The 15,161-nt window shown below is 47.0% G+C and overlaps 1 protein-coding gene across 1 annotated transcript in view; it reads right to left on the bottom strand.

Annotated features, from left to right (window-relative positions):
* Positions 1-298: 298 nt before the first annotated feature.
* The window catches only part of LOC144163768 (uncharacterized), a 112,881-nt gene continuing 98,018 nt past the window's right edge, over positions 299-15,161 (bottom strand). Inside the window, exons 3-5 of the mRNA XM_077694492.1 lie at positions 10,745-11,129; positions 9,903-10,090; positions 299-8,529 (exon numbers count right to left, since the gene is read on the bottom strand). Coding sequence (XP_077550618.1) covers positions 8,380-8,529; positions 9,903-10,090; positions 10,745-11,129 — 723 coding nt within the window. The 3' untranslated portion in view covers positions 299-8,379. The remainder of the gene's footprint in view (positions 8,530-9,902; positions 10,091-10,744; positions 11,130-15,161) is intronic.

Genomic DNA, 15,161 nt, shown 5'->3' with positions numbered 1-15,161 from the left:
TCTTGCACTTTAGTGTCTCTTTAGGCGTCTGCATTGTACCGTAAATCCATTAGGTCCCTCCTGGGCAGATGTGCTGAACTATGCTCCTGTGCTATGTCGCTTTTGCATCCCAATATATTTACTTCCTCTTTCTCTCTTTTTAAGCATAGCAGCAACCTTTGAGGTGCAAAAAGTGTTGAAACATGAAAAAGTTCAGTGTAGTTCTTCGTGCTTGAAACGAGTGAGCTACATTCTGCGCATATTACACCTTGTGGCATTCCTGCTGCCCACAGGCCTGAAAGAAGGACACGACAAGTGCTTTACTTGCAACAAAGTTTATTTGTTTGCACCACAAAGATATGCAAGTACAAAACATCAAAAGCAAGAATCACAAGCAGGGGCCTGCGTCCTAGCCTTAAAAAGGTGGCATTATGCGAACCATAAAAACACAACTTCAGTCATATGCATACTCCTATCACTCAGTACATTCACATTAACAACTTCAGCAATTGTAGCAGCACCCACACAAACAAAGCACAGCAACATCTCTCACTAAGTGCATTGGCAAAAAAATTCACCTACACAGTCTGTACAGATGATTAACAAGCAAAGCTGTGACATACAATTGCTGTTTTATGTGTGATGCGTGGCCTACCCATTGAGCTGTGCTTCACAGAGTAGCTTGCTGCATGTGCGCTCTGCTGCGAGAGACGCCTTAATGTTCCCTTTGATGTGGCATTCCCAAGTAGCACTGTCGGTAGGTGTGAGAGTGTAGCTGCGTCATCTATAAACCTATAAGCCAATCTCTGTCTTTGTCGAGAGTTCGACGGAATGCCATCTGGTCAGGTAAAGGCATTTGTATAAATGTTGCAACAAAATTGACGTTTCGGGATCCGTATGGATCCCTTGTTCATAATGGATTGATGGCTTAGCAGCAGGCTTCTAAGTAGCGTTGAGCGCATGACGTAATGTACGGGAGTACACATGGTTTAGAGTGCCAGATGATCTGTTGATTGTGTTGCTTGTCTGAATTATTAGCGATTCAAGATTGAGCCTCGTTGCGAAATTCTTTCCCGGCGACCACTACATAATTCAGTCACAAATCTCCCATCAAAGAGCGAGCAGCCAAAAAATTGGCACTGCGTGCATAACAAATTGGAAGAACTTCCGAGAAACCACCCCCGCTGATCGGATAACAGTCTCGAGGAATGGACTACCAAGCTCATTCAAGAGGCAAGAAAGCACGCCAAGGAACTTTCCCTTACGCAGGATAACCCAGCCATCGATGCCCATCTCCTCCACCTCTGGGACGCCCGTAGAGGGCTAATCAGGCGGTAGAAAAAGAACAAGACGAACCGCAAGCTGAAGATCCGCATTGCGGAAATTACGGCAGAAGCTGAAGTGTACGCCCGTGAGCTGAGCCAGCACAACTGGACGCAGTTCTGCAACAAGCTGCAAGGAACGCTGGGAACCCGCCGCACATGGTACCTGCTCCGTTCCCTTATGGGCCCCGGTGAATATAAGGCGGTCGCAGCAGACCAGCTTCGCCGATTAATCCACAATTACCCGGGCACAGAAGAAGACTTGTTGGACGAACTTATTAAGCAAGCCTTGGCGCCCCCACCTCACGTCCAACCCACCTAGGCACCTGACTACACAGGCGATCCGAATCCCAAAATGGACGAGCCGTTCTCCATTGCTGAAATCAAGGCGGCAGCGTACAACCTCACCCGAAACACCACTCCGGGTCGAGACAAAATCCCTAACAAATTATTGCGAAACCTCGACCATGCCGTCCTAGAAAATCTTCTAGTCTACATCAATGAGTGCTGGCTGGCGGGTTCCTTGCCCCCACAGTGGAAACACGCAGACGTCACTTTCATCCCCAAGCCCGGCAAACCCTTGAACTCCAAGAATCTGAGGCCTATTTCTCTGACCTCATGTGTCGGCAAATTGTTTGAACACCTGGTTTACAACCGGCTCTCGCCCCACGTTGAAGACAACGGCTACTTCCCTGACACGATGTACGGCTTCCGCCCACATCTGTCAACCCAAGACATACTACTTCAGCTTAAGGAGGAAGTGCTGGACGACTTTAATAGCCACAGCAAGCGGTCCATCTTGGCCCTTGACATTAAGGGGGCATTCGACAACGTTTCTCACCAAGCCATCCTTCAAGGCCTCGCATCTACAAACTGTGGCGAGCGCACATTCCAATACTTTGTCTCCTTTCTAACCCAGCACACAGCAACAGTGGGCATCGGGCACCGTCGATCCGACGCATTTAAAACCTTGCCAAAGGGCACTCCGCAGGGGTTGGTAGTATCCCAAATACTATTCAACCTCATAATGAAAGACTTGCCACCCCTACTAAAAGCCATCCCGAATCTTCGCCACGCAATATACGTGGACGACCTAATGCTCTGGGTCCCCACTGGATCTCCGGGCGACCAGCAAGATGCACTTCAAGCAGCCATTCAGGTCACCCAACAATACCTGAAAGCCCGAGGACTCGATTGTGCCCCCGAAAAATCTGCCCTTCTAACCCTGTGCAAAAGGACATATAAGAAGCGTCCAGATCCCATACCAGATCCAGAACTTACCATTAATGAGCAACACGTCCCCAATGTCCCACTCCTACGCATATTAGGCCTCACCATACCAAAAGATGGCTCAGGCGCTCAGACTATCCTTCCCTTGCAACGGACTCTTGACCAGCTCATTCACCTCATCCGCAGGATCTCCCATCAGTGACTTGGGCTACAAGAAGCTGACACCCTGCGCATCATTCACGCCCTCCTTATTAGCCAGGTTACGCCACCGTATTTGGCCCTGAAACCCGCAGAGAAAGAAAAGCTAAACATCGCCATACGCCAGGCCTACGAGGCCGCCCTTGGACTGCCTCCAAAATTAGCAACAAGAAAACTTCTACAGCTCGGCATCCATAATACATGGGAGGAACTGGAAGAAGTTCATCGCATCTCCCAATTCACGCGACTTAAAGGGACATTGAAGTGAATTTGTCAAGCTCCCGTTTTTGCTTGCACTGCGTAGACTGGCTCAAATTAGCACACTTTTCATCGTTTATCCGGTTGACAAATCGGTAATTATTTTACAAAGCGCGAAAGAAGAAAAACTACCATGCGCGGTTTGCGGCGGCCGCACCAACTAAGGCTGTGACGTTGGGAGGAGGGGCGCCGTGATTGGACGATGCCCAAGGTTAGCAATCAGACAAGTTTCAGTTTCGGTTCTGTAAAACATAACCAATGGCGTTGTTGGATGGGCATTCTCGATATCTCAGTAATCATCGTACCGCGCTTCTGCCATGTTGTCGGCTGTAAAATGCACAAGATAAGCCTCCCAGGACGGCTTGTAGTCGTAGCATTCACTAGCCGAGACCTACGCAGTGCATGAACGCCCTCCGCGTACCCGCAGACGCCCAAATGTCATGCGCATTTCCCCCATATTTGGAGCTTGCCTCCCTCATGCCTGTATCGTAAAAAGCGTGTTCGCACCAGGCCAAGGGTCTGTTCATTCTGGCCTGTGCCCACTGCCTGCAAGCAGTCGGTGCTTATGGCAACAGCACGCCAACGAGAACTCGCTAGCGCGCCAGTGCCAGCCTGCGCGCGTTTTGTGAACTAGTTCGTGTAGCCATGAACGTTGCGGCCCAAAAAAAGGTAACTCAATATAGAAAACATTGGCGGAAAACAAAAAAGTTAACTTACAAAAAAAAAAAAAAAAAAAGCACGTACCCGCGGGGATTTGAACTCTGGACTTGCAAAACACTCGCGGTGACACACCTAGCGCCCCAGACCACCGAGCCACGGAGCGGGATGCGAAGGCCTTGCTAATATAGGGTATATATTGCACATCCGGTTCACACTTTTATTTAGTTTTGGCATTTCAAGCAGCTTAGGTGACTATTTGTTGTACTGCGCTCGTGCAGTAAGCGTCGCCCGAGTTTCCACAGTAGCTCACGTCTAGTAATTGCATTTCGTAGACGGAAAAGCGTTCGCAGATGTGTAGTCGTGCTGCTGACCGCTGTGCTTGTTCGCCCAGTGCAAAAAAGTGCTTCCCGCGCCCTAGTTTTACGCTGTACGGTAAAAATATCAGTTGATTTTATTTCCTTAGTACCTATATTGACTTCGCTGACTCTTCTCCCGCCTTCAAGAGGCCTTATATTTTCCTACTGGCGTACCAGTCAGCGAAGCGTCACATGTGCGCTTGTGCAGCGCTTGTGTGAAGCGACCTTGACTTGGAGCTAGATACAGTGTACAAACAAACCAAGTAAAGAAAGGCACATTCTTCCATTCACAAACGTGTCCTGGCTTCGTTTCAACTAAGCGAACGAATTGCGACCAAGCAATTTTTTTAACCTCCTTGATTGCGACGACCCGCCGGCGGCCGGCGGATGAAACGCTGGGCCGACTGACTCTGTCTGAAGGCCGGGGAGCCGTGCAGTAGCGCAGCCAATTGCCAGCTCATCCCCTCCTGACGTCACACGAAAACGCCACAGAAAATGGGCGAGCGTAAAGAGAGGAGGACAGCATTTTCGAATTAGTTTTTCTACTAAATAAAATCGCGTAAACGCGCCTAGAGTGGTCGAAACATGGCCTGGGGACTCCGGACTACAATTTGCGCTAGTAATCCCGCAATGTTTACATATCACTTCAGTGTCCCTTTAAGCTCACGCCAACCGGCAGGGCTACACTTACCCGGCTCGGCTACAGGCCTCCCCCAAAATGCGAACAGAGGCAATGCATCCCTCTAACCATCCGACAGTACATCACAATCGCACCCATTCCCAGAAATATGCACCCCATCTATAACAAGGCACGCCGAGAAGCCCGGATACGAGCCCTTAGAAAACGCTTCCCCAACTCTCCCTGTACTCGTTACACGGATGCCTCTCCATACCACCAACAACCGGGACATGCCGTGAGTGTCACCGGAGCCAACAGTGCAGAACCGACGGCCGCTACAGTACACACGACATCTATTGAGGCAGCAGAAGGACTTGCCATCGCTCTAGCCGCCACCACTGGAAACGACTACTTCACTATAATCTGCCTGCCGCAACTTCCTGCTAGGTCGAATAACACCCACGGCCTTAAAAATTCTGCAAAGTGTGCACCAGCTCCCGGAAATGCACATCATCTGGACCCCCGGACATGAGTCCTTCGAGGGGAACGAGGCGGCACACGCCGCCCGCGTTCATACACACCGGGCCGTTTCTCAAGAAGGCGAAGTCACGCAGCCCCTTCGCTCTCCCAAGCCCGCTACTCTGAATTCATACGCGGACATCCTCGCCCATTATTGCCACGAACGACGAAGCTTCCCGCCACCACATCCCCATTTATCCAGAGCACAGGTGACTGCCTTTCCTCCATGCCATGTACCCCACCCTCTACTACTCAACGTGTAATTTCTGTCACCAACCAGGCACCCTGTACCACATGGTATGGGAGTGTCAGAAAACCCCATCTCTTACCCCAAATCCTCACCCAATGTACGAGCAGTGGGCGGACCAGCTGGCCAGCTCCGACCTCTCAGTCCAGCGTATCCTGGTGGAGAGGGCTAGGGCAGCCAGCGCGGACCAGGGCTTCCCGGACTACAGGAGGCCCCCCACCTGGCGGGCACCTGAAGCTCGTCTCATAAAGTTTATCCACTCCACTCCGTGGCTATGATGCGCGCGTGGTCCCACTCTATCTTGTGGCCCATCTTCTCGGCATGCTCTGCAAGTGCATTCGTCACGGTGTGGCCCTTGATGACGCCATTTTTGTGCTGTTTAAGACGCCGGCAGAAATTTCCGCTTTCACCAATGTATACCGATTCGCAGTCGGCGCATGGGATTTTGTAGACCACACCAGGGAAACGTTGCCGAGGGAGGATCCTTTATGCTAAGCAAGTCACCCTTGAGCTTGCTTGCTTGCACATGCGCGATCTGCACACCACGTTTTCTGAAGACACGAGCAAGGGCTCCACTTCCAGGCAGTTCCTCCACAAGGACATGACATTAGTGTATCGCACGCCGTTCGATGTCACTGAGCTCTGCACCTTGCTAGGGTTTTGCCTGTCTAACACTTGCTTCTCGCACAAAAGCGAATTCTACAGGCAAGTTTTCGGTACCGCTATGGGAGCATCTATTTCAGTCACGACTGCAAATATTACAATGGAAGCAATTTAAAACAAGGCATTGGAATTATTTTAGCCGATACCCAAGGTGTTCCCGAGATACTTCGATGACTGCTTCTGCGGTAAGGTGTACATCAGACAAACCAGCCGATGCGTAAATGACCGACTCAGGGAACATGATCTTTCCATGAATAATGGCACCGGGTCGCAATTTGCCTCATCACTACCGCGAGTGTGGCAAAGGATGCCTTCCGAGACTGACAGAGACAATCATTATCGGAAAGAGTCGTGACACCGTGGCGCAAGAACTGCGCGAAGCGTATTTTATCAAAAAAAAAAAAACAGCGCAGGCTGTATCAGTGAAGCATCGCTATCCCTGTTTTCGAAGGAGTACCGAATCCTAGACAACATGCGATAAAAAGGTGTGATTGTTGTCTTCAGCTGTGGCTATTTTGTTTTTATAGTATCTTTTTCAGATCTATTATCCTTTCTGTATGTTTGTGCATTTGTAGACAAGCTACTTATATCGCTGTCTTTCCTTGGAATAAATCAGTTGTTAGTAGTGCATCTGTCTCGTCGTTCTTCGTTTTTTCTGTCCTCGTTTGTAGCGCTCGATTTTCCTTAAGCAATGAAGCAACTAGCCCAACAGCATATTTTACTAAAAAAGCGGACCCTGATTTACAACGCTACTTGCCCGTACGATTTCGAAAAGGAGCTTTTGTTATAGCCGACTCTTCAGCTATCACGTCTCTCTCTTTGAAGGGAACAAACCGCACGCGGGCTGCGATCGATCACTATTTTTACCATACATTATCTGCAAACAGCTTCGTGAATATCAACCCAGTATATTTTGCCTTGCTGCCCATCGGGAAACGAATTATAAAACGGATCTAAAACGATAAGCCAGCTTCCACAGCTAAATGATGCACTAAAGCACGAAAACATTTCCTATCTGCCACTGTTTTCTACTTTAACCAGAGACAGGTGCTGCTGAAAACATTTTACTTTCAAATAAACTAAATCTAACGCTCAAAGTAAATACTTCACTTGGGAATTGAACTTTTAAAAATCTAGTCTATTATTTAGGAGAGAAGTTTCGTTAGTTTTCGCACTTGACGAAGACGACGGCCGATATTTGTGCTGATGTATTTGTTACTTAGAGAAAGGCTGATTTTGGCTCACTTAGCGAGTGAGGCAAAAGTCACACAAGCGTTTATAGCCGCGTGTACAACAACTCTATTAAGGTCGTCAAACTTTTGAAAAGGTCTAAAGGATAGAGGTGGCGTTGGGCCAGCCCAAATATGGCCCATATTGGACGCGGGATGCAAGCGGACAAAAAGTTATAAAATATCGTTTTTTTTCTGTGGTAAATGCAATAGGAATGACAAATGTAAGGCATGTGCTCATTTCGCGCTATTTTTATCTTTGAGTAAAAATTTTATTTTTAAGTAAAAAGAGGTTTGCTAACACCAAGACATTCGCAAGCGCGTGAATAGTTTGTAGGCTTCTCATCTTTCTTTCTTTTTTTTTTTACATTGAAAAAAAAAAAATGGCGGATACGCCTGCCTATGCGGTTAGTTTAAACATGTGATGGCGACGGCGCTGGTGTAGCAGAGAAACCCCGGGCGAGCACATCCCTGCACCTGGCGGAGCGCCCTGCAATTCGCCGGAGAATTGCGAGCTTCACGGGACAGGTTCCCCAACCTCCGTCACAGGCAGCTCGGAACTTGTTTTGGCAACTCTCCACCAGGTGCAAACGTCGTCTGCATGGAGCTACTTTGAACGATGGTACCTAGTGTGCAGTGTGCTTGCGAAGCTCAGGATTTCGCCAAGGTGATTTTAAGAGCTTAGACTGCTTATTTGGACAAAGAAAAATTTGAGTGCAGTTGGCCTTTAATGCCGAGACATGTGCATTTAAAAATATTGGAGTTGATTTCCCGTGAGTTTTCACTATTCATTTACGACTTGTAGTGCCATTCACACACCTCCGGAGAAAACATAACCCTAAATGAAGAGGCCCACACAAGGGGCACCCTATTAGGTGCCTTCTGTCCCTTCTGTAGTCCGAGAGCTTTGGCGTGCGGCATCCCATCTCTGACGCTGAGGTTCAGGGCGTGAGGACCGCTTGACCTTCTTGCTAGCCGAGCTCTTGGCCAGCAGGCACTCTACCTGGTCCCCGGTTGACCCCAGGGCGACGCCTGGCAATGCTTGTGGGCTGGACCTTGACGGTACAGCCGCACCTCCGGGCGCTGGTGAAGCCTGCCTTCATGGGCAGGCTCCTTCCTGGGGCTCCTTTCTGATCTTGTGCATCTGCCGCAGCAGCTGCTGAAGGGCAGTGGCATAATATGGGTTGCCAGCAGCTAGGGAAGGCTGGCGCCACCACTCCTCGTAGATCTTCTGCAGCTCCGCAGTGTCCTACGAAAAATTTGTTCAGGATATACCACAGATTTACTCAAAATTTGTTGCATCTCCTATCTTTACTATTGTCTTCTTTGCACTGCTGAAGTAATAAGGGTGTTTCGTAGGTATTCAACTATGGGCCTACCGGGAAACCCATTAGGGCAGAAAAATGTTCACAGAACTCACCTTCCCCTGCCAAGCTTAGATAACCAGTTTGGACCAGAGAATACTACGCAGGTATTTACAGATTAGTTTCACAAACATTAATGCATTCATTGAACTAAAATAAAACACAAGAAAAAGCTTTGTTTAGTGCCATGTTCAGTTACATAATAATGACTGATTGACTGCGAGGTTTAAAGTACCGAAACTACACCTTGCTTATGAGGCGCGCTGTAGTGGAGACAGCTGGGGTTTAATTTTGGTCACCTAGGAACAGCTAGGAAGAGTTAACGTGCGCCGAAATCTCAACACGCAGACGCTTTCGCTTTTCACTTCTATCAGGAAAATTGCTACCGCAGCCGGTATCGAACCCATGTCCTTGGGCTCAGCAGCACAACACCATAGCCACTTTAGTCTCACAGAACCCAAGCAACGCCTCTTCAAAATCCCAGGGTTCCTCAAAGCCTTACTTGAGAGCCCCTGACCTAGCGCTTTCGCAAGGCACCTTTTTATTCACAGGGCCTTAGTGGCATACAAGGACTATTCAGCGAAACACACAGAAAAACATTAAGACCAGAATGTAAAATTTTACATCTCAAAAACTTTCACTGTGCAACTGACTATGTATCTAATGGTATGAGATTGGATCCTGGCAGAGTCTGTTTAACACCACTTCTTTTAAGCTGGGCTGAAGACTGTCCCACCTGGTGGGGGCCCCTAACACCAGCACAGTGCTGTTCAATGAAAGTTTATTCCTCCTCCTCTTAGCACCCTCCCTATGTCAGAAAGGGCCTCGGAAGACATACGACAGCCAGCATACAAAATTTCACACTAGCTGTGACATATGAATACTACTTCATTCTTGCTCCCCTTTACATGCATTGGAAAAACTTGTTCGTCTTGCTTCTGCTATGATGCTACGCAGTCATGTTGGATTGCCTTAATTTTTGGAGTGTCTTTTTTGGCATCCTGTAGCTTTCTTCTACTTTGCTCCTGCAATTGTACCTTCGTAAAAATAAATTTTACTACAAGAGACCCCTGAAAAAATGCATGCACGTGGTTATAAAATAGGTAGCTCTTTCCAAAAGTGGAGTGTGTTGCTGAGAAACAGATCTTGTTCAGGTGTCTAGTTGCTACCTAGGTGTCCAGTAACTGGAGTAAGGGTCACAATTATTAGGCTTTGCTAAAATAAATGCACGAGCACAAGCCACACCTCAACACTTCACGTTGGTGACTGCTTCCAGTTGAGCCCTGGGCCTCCAGCTGTGGCTCGGTATCCATAGGCAGCTGCTGCTGTTCAGGCTCTGCTGCCACCGGTTGGCCTTGCCCTGTGGGTGTGCTGGTGCTGGCTTCTTGGGAGTTGTCCTGTGTTTGCTTTCCCAGTCGAGCTTCCTAAATGCCCCCTCCAGACATGCTGTAAACAGTTAGGAATAGTGAAAACTGACTGTGAATCAGATCGAATATTCTCAAATACAAATAGTAGAAACCAACCGCAAATTACATATATTCGAATGTAAATGGCAAAAGATTACTGCAAATGAATTATTTTCAAATGTGAATAGTGAAAATTCACTTCACATTGAATTTGATTCAAATTGCGCATTGCTCCCACGCCAGGCTGCTGTTAGCTGTGCCACGTATAAAGATGTATTATGAGCTGCACTGTTGTGGCGAATACCACACGCCCATTTATTCCTTCTAAGTGGAACAAAAATAGTAGAGCGAAGGTATGTACTGAGACATATGAACGTCTGGGCCATAATTTAAAAGTAGTTTTACAAGCACAGACTTTCAGTCAGGCTGTGCCATCTTCATTAGGACAGGTGCATCAGACAAGTCTAGTTAAGTGCGCCGTGGCTGTGCATGTGCTCATTGCTGCCTTTCTCCCGAATTAGAGAATTCAACACTGCAAAACAGAGTTTCTGCGATACCTTTCCGTCTACACTGCATGATAGCTTGCTTGAAGCTGAAAATTAAACTGAGAGAGATACCATGTTTGCATAAACGTTGGCACAGGTCACATAAAAGTAGCAATATATGGAGTGTGCTGGGGTACATAGCTACTTACAATGTTCAACGTGATTTGGTGCTCTTCTGTCCAGCTTAGTGAGGGGGCTCACTCCTTCGTCGCCATACTGCCCTCTCCGCCACCCGCAGAACCAGTGGTAGACGGTGCTGACTGGGGGATTTACAGCGCTGCTAGCGAGCAGGCTTTCACCGTCCTCCTGCCTTGCCAGCTTCGTTTTATGAGGAGCTAGTGCGGCTGCTGGGGTCGTATCATCTTGAAAGTAGCGGAAGAATGCGTCACTTTTGTCCGATGTGGGTTTTAGAAGGCGAAGCCCATCGGCGCAGTCGAGCCCGTGGTTGAGCACCTCATGCAGCTTGATGACAGCAGTCGGCGAGACTGGCCAGTTGAGGAATGGGTCGTTCTGCTGAGTTGCTTTTGTGACTTCCTAATTTTGACATCTACAAATGCTTAGCAGTAGTAGAATGCTTTCCGGCAGTTTCGTTCAAGCTTCTGTGCTGACACCTTCACTCCTTGTGGAACACAAACCTGTAAAAAGAGAATATCACAAATGATCTCAATTCTCAAAATATTATTTAAAGCTTGATATACAATGACTAACCTGCAATATATTTTTTTACTTAAATTACAATTTTATGAAACACAAACGTGTTAAACGGTAATATTATGAATTATTTTAGTTGTGAGAATATTATTGAGAACCAGATATGCAATCTGTAACCTGCAAATGTTTTTTTTACTTCAATTACCCACTTCATCTGACAAGTTTCACAATCAGACAACTAAGAAATGCTGAAGTTCCAAGGTGATGCGCATACTGTATTAAAGATGTGCCTCCAAGTCATGTTCTGATCTACTTCGCGGAATAAGAAATTGTACAGGTTTAGCACTCGCCTTTCACTTAATTTTCCCATGTATGAAAAATGGCGTTTTAGAAAAATTTGTGTTGGCACCAAGCAAAAAAAAAAAAAAAAAAAAAACTTGCTCAATTGCTCACGAAATCGAAGCGGAACAGTTGCATGTTATGCTCTTGCATATAACACAATTCTCTCCAAAATAGGACAGTTATATGCTTCCTACATTTCGGTTACATTTAAATCTACTCAACACGTAATTACACGACACCTTTAATGCCTCTTTTCAGTTGGTCTTTTTAATGCCTCTTTTAATGCCTCTTTAAAGCATTTTCAGTTGGTCTTTTTTTCCTCCTCAGCAAGGGGTGCCCCTTTATAGACCGAAGGGGGCAGGAGATAATTGGCTAAAAATCATTCATCTGTGAAAATGTTAAAAGCATGACACACATGCTTGACTCTTTTTGCTCGGACCATACTATGAAGCGTTATTTGTTTATGAAATAGAATTACATCACACATTATTCTGATATTGTTTAATCTTACGTAAGGAAAAATAAATTAATTTGAACATGAAGTGAAATGCGGATTGTTTTTGCACGGGTGCTTCAAATCGTGGCAAAAAAATCCCAGCCCAACTCAATGTAATGTAATTTAAGCTATATGTTCTTTCACCTCGGCCAAGAGAACATACAACGACGAAGTTCAGCTGTTCTTCCCTTTGAAATTGAGCGTGAAAGACGGCGGCATCGATGATTGACCAGTGGCGTTGTTCAGCGTGACGGAAGCAAGTGTGATCAGTAGTAACCAGATTTTTTAAGCCACCGCTACTGTAATAAATGCGTAGCCAAAAACAAAAACAAAAAACTCGCTGGTGTAGCTTCGCAACTGCAACTGATCAGTCTGTCTTGATTTTACTAGGTCGGGTAGAGGGGTGATTTGGCAACGCCTCCGAGGACCTTGCCAAAATAAATAAAGACACTGCCGAAGAGCATCTATGGTACCTCGTTGGGTTGGGGGCTCCCAGTCGACGATCCACGACGCACGGTTGCCTCGCCGTAGTAGTCAGCCATGCGTACGCATCCCCGCACGAAGCACGTCCACGTTATCGACGCTGGCTTTGCAGTCTAACTCGAAAGGTTGGTCGCGCCCGCGCATGTCACAACGGCTGAAGAAATTAACTGCTACTTCGCCGTCGAACTAGAAAAAAACCGTAAAATTGCAGCAAACTCTACGCCACTGATGCTGCTGGTGCCGAACGAGCCCTAAACAAGAGCAGAGGAGTGCGGAGTACGTTTACTGCTTTGTTCGCACGCCGGCAGAACCCAACGTTACTAGATAGATAATCTAGTAACGTTGGGCAGAACCAGCCTATCAAATAGCAGGGAAGGAGTGCGGAGTACGTTTGGTGCTTTGTTCGAACTTCGCACACCGCAACGTTTTTATGGCGCAAGGTTTGTTTTGCATTCAACAGGTGGCGCACCGCAAACGCGCAATTTTTAAATTGTAAGCCGCGGCATTCGCGCTCACGTCTCCGGCTACGGATGAGATTTCTTTTTCTTGGAATGCATTTTTAGCATTTCTGCGCGTACTGTAGCACGATATCACGTTACTGTGATCGCCTACAGCATCAGCAACCATGCTTAAAATAAGACATATTCCCGCTGCATTTTTTATTCAGTGACAAAAAAGTAAATTCTCAACAAGAAAAGTGGGGGGAGGGTTCATTATGAGAGTCAATACAGTAGCTCTCATTTTAAGCACAAAAAACTACACTGAACTTTTTCATGTTTCGACACTTTTTGCACCTCAAAAATTGCTGCTATGCTTAAAAAGAGAATGAGGAAGTAAATCTACTCGGATGCACAAGCGACATAGCACAGGAGCATAGTTCAGTACATCTGCCCAGGAGGGACCTAATGGTTTTACGGTACACTATAGACGCCTAAAGAGACACTAAAGTGCAAAAGCAAGTTGGCCAGCATCGGTAATTGCAGTGTTGTGAATACAAATAAAATGCGACTTGCAGCAGCAGTACTTTATTAGTGCATGAAAATTCGCAAAGCGTCGTGAAAACAGGCACGGCTGCCCTGTACATTGTTCTGCAGACAACTTGTGGCATCACCGATTGCGAATGGCAAGACAAGACTGGTGGAACTAGTCGAAGTGTTCTAAGCAAACACTGATGCAGGGTTATGCAAGTTTAAAATGAGTGTGTGCAAGAACTTTTCCTGGTTATGAGCATTTTAAAAGACACAAACATCAGCCAGTAAACATAAAATATGATGCCTCATCCCAGGCTTTCTTGCAATGTCGATTTCGTGGGAATGTTTTGCCTCGCCTAGAAACACAGCCAAAAAATACATGCATGTGGGTGCACTAGAGACTGTAGTACTGTACCTAGCTAGTGACATACAGATAAAGCAGCCAGTGGAAACAGGAAAATTAGCACAATCAACACGAAGCAGGACGGCTTTCAAATGCTTTGAGCAATGGCGCATGCATATTCAGCAGCTTTTCCTAGGTGAGTAGCGCCTGCAGGAGTTTCTGGGGAAACATGGTCAAGTAGCGCGGTAAAGACGGGACAAAAGTAGAGACCACACAGGACTAGCGCTAGACATCAACTGAAATTTTTACTACACACATCAAAAGATATACAGGAAGGGCGCATGCGTGAACATGCTTAAAGCACAAAGAAAAAAGACAAGGTCAAGTGGTGCATTTTGTTACGCACGTGGCAAGTTCGCATCCAGGTAATCTATTTCTTTTTTTGATGAACTAATTGATGCCGTGCTTACACACTTTTCACCGGCTTTCATGATGCACCACGCTTCAAACAATTCACGGCTGGCTTGGTACTTAAAACAGCACAATGTTACTGTCTTCTCGTAAATTGGAACACAGTGTGGAACGCACCGGCCGCGGCGGCAATGGTCAGCTAAATGGCCCCCCGCAGCGAGCGCTTGAACAGCTGTACGGTGCTCCCAGAGCCTGTCATTTATGCACCTACCAGTCTGCCCAATATAGCATTTTCCACCAGATAGAGGCACTTCGTATACAACACCTTGTTTGCAACCAACAAACAGCGTGGCATGCCTCTTCTTCGGTTACCCTTCCTCTCGCCATTCACAGCAGGGCACATTCGTGCTAGTTTTTCTGGGGCGGAGAACACAACGCCGGCACCACATTTCCCCGCCACCTTTTTAAGGCGGTTGGAGAAATTGTGCACGTAAGGGACGACTACAGGCCTCCTTTCTTTGCGAGGTTCATCTTGCCCTTGACTTGACGTCACGCAATAGGCTTTCAACCACTGCTGCTATCACTTCCCGAGGGAAGCCGGCATCTTTCAAACGTGCAACTTGGTGCTGAACACTATCGGCGACTTGGTGCTGACAAGACTTCTCGAGGGCACCGCGAAGACAGCTAACGCCAATACCCCTTTTCACTATCTTCGAATGCGCTGAACGATAATCCAAAATTGCCTTTTTTGACCACGGCCGATACGCCCAACACACGTGTGTTCCCCAGAAATTAAAACACACATCGAGGAACTGCAAGGACCCATCATTTGGTAATTCATGAGTGAATTCCAAGCCGTCAGAGCACTC

The sequence above is a fragment of the Haemaphysalis longicornis genome, unplaced genomic scaffold, assembly GCF_048455015.1.
Source record: "Haemaphysalis longicornis isolate Haplotype H1 unplaced genomic scaffold, Haemaphysalis longicornis Haplotype H1 scaffold_13, whole genome shotgun sequence".
Taxonomy (NCBI): Eukaryota; Metazoa; Arthropoda; class Arachnida; order Ixodida; family Ixodidae; genus Haemaphysalis; species Haemaphysalis longicornis.
The sequence above is the reverse complement of the archived record's forward strand: the minus strand, read 5'-3'. Positions and strand labels throughout refer to the sequence as shown.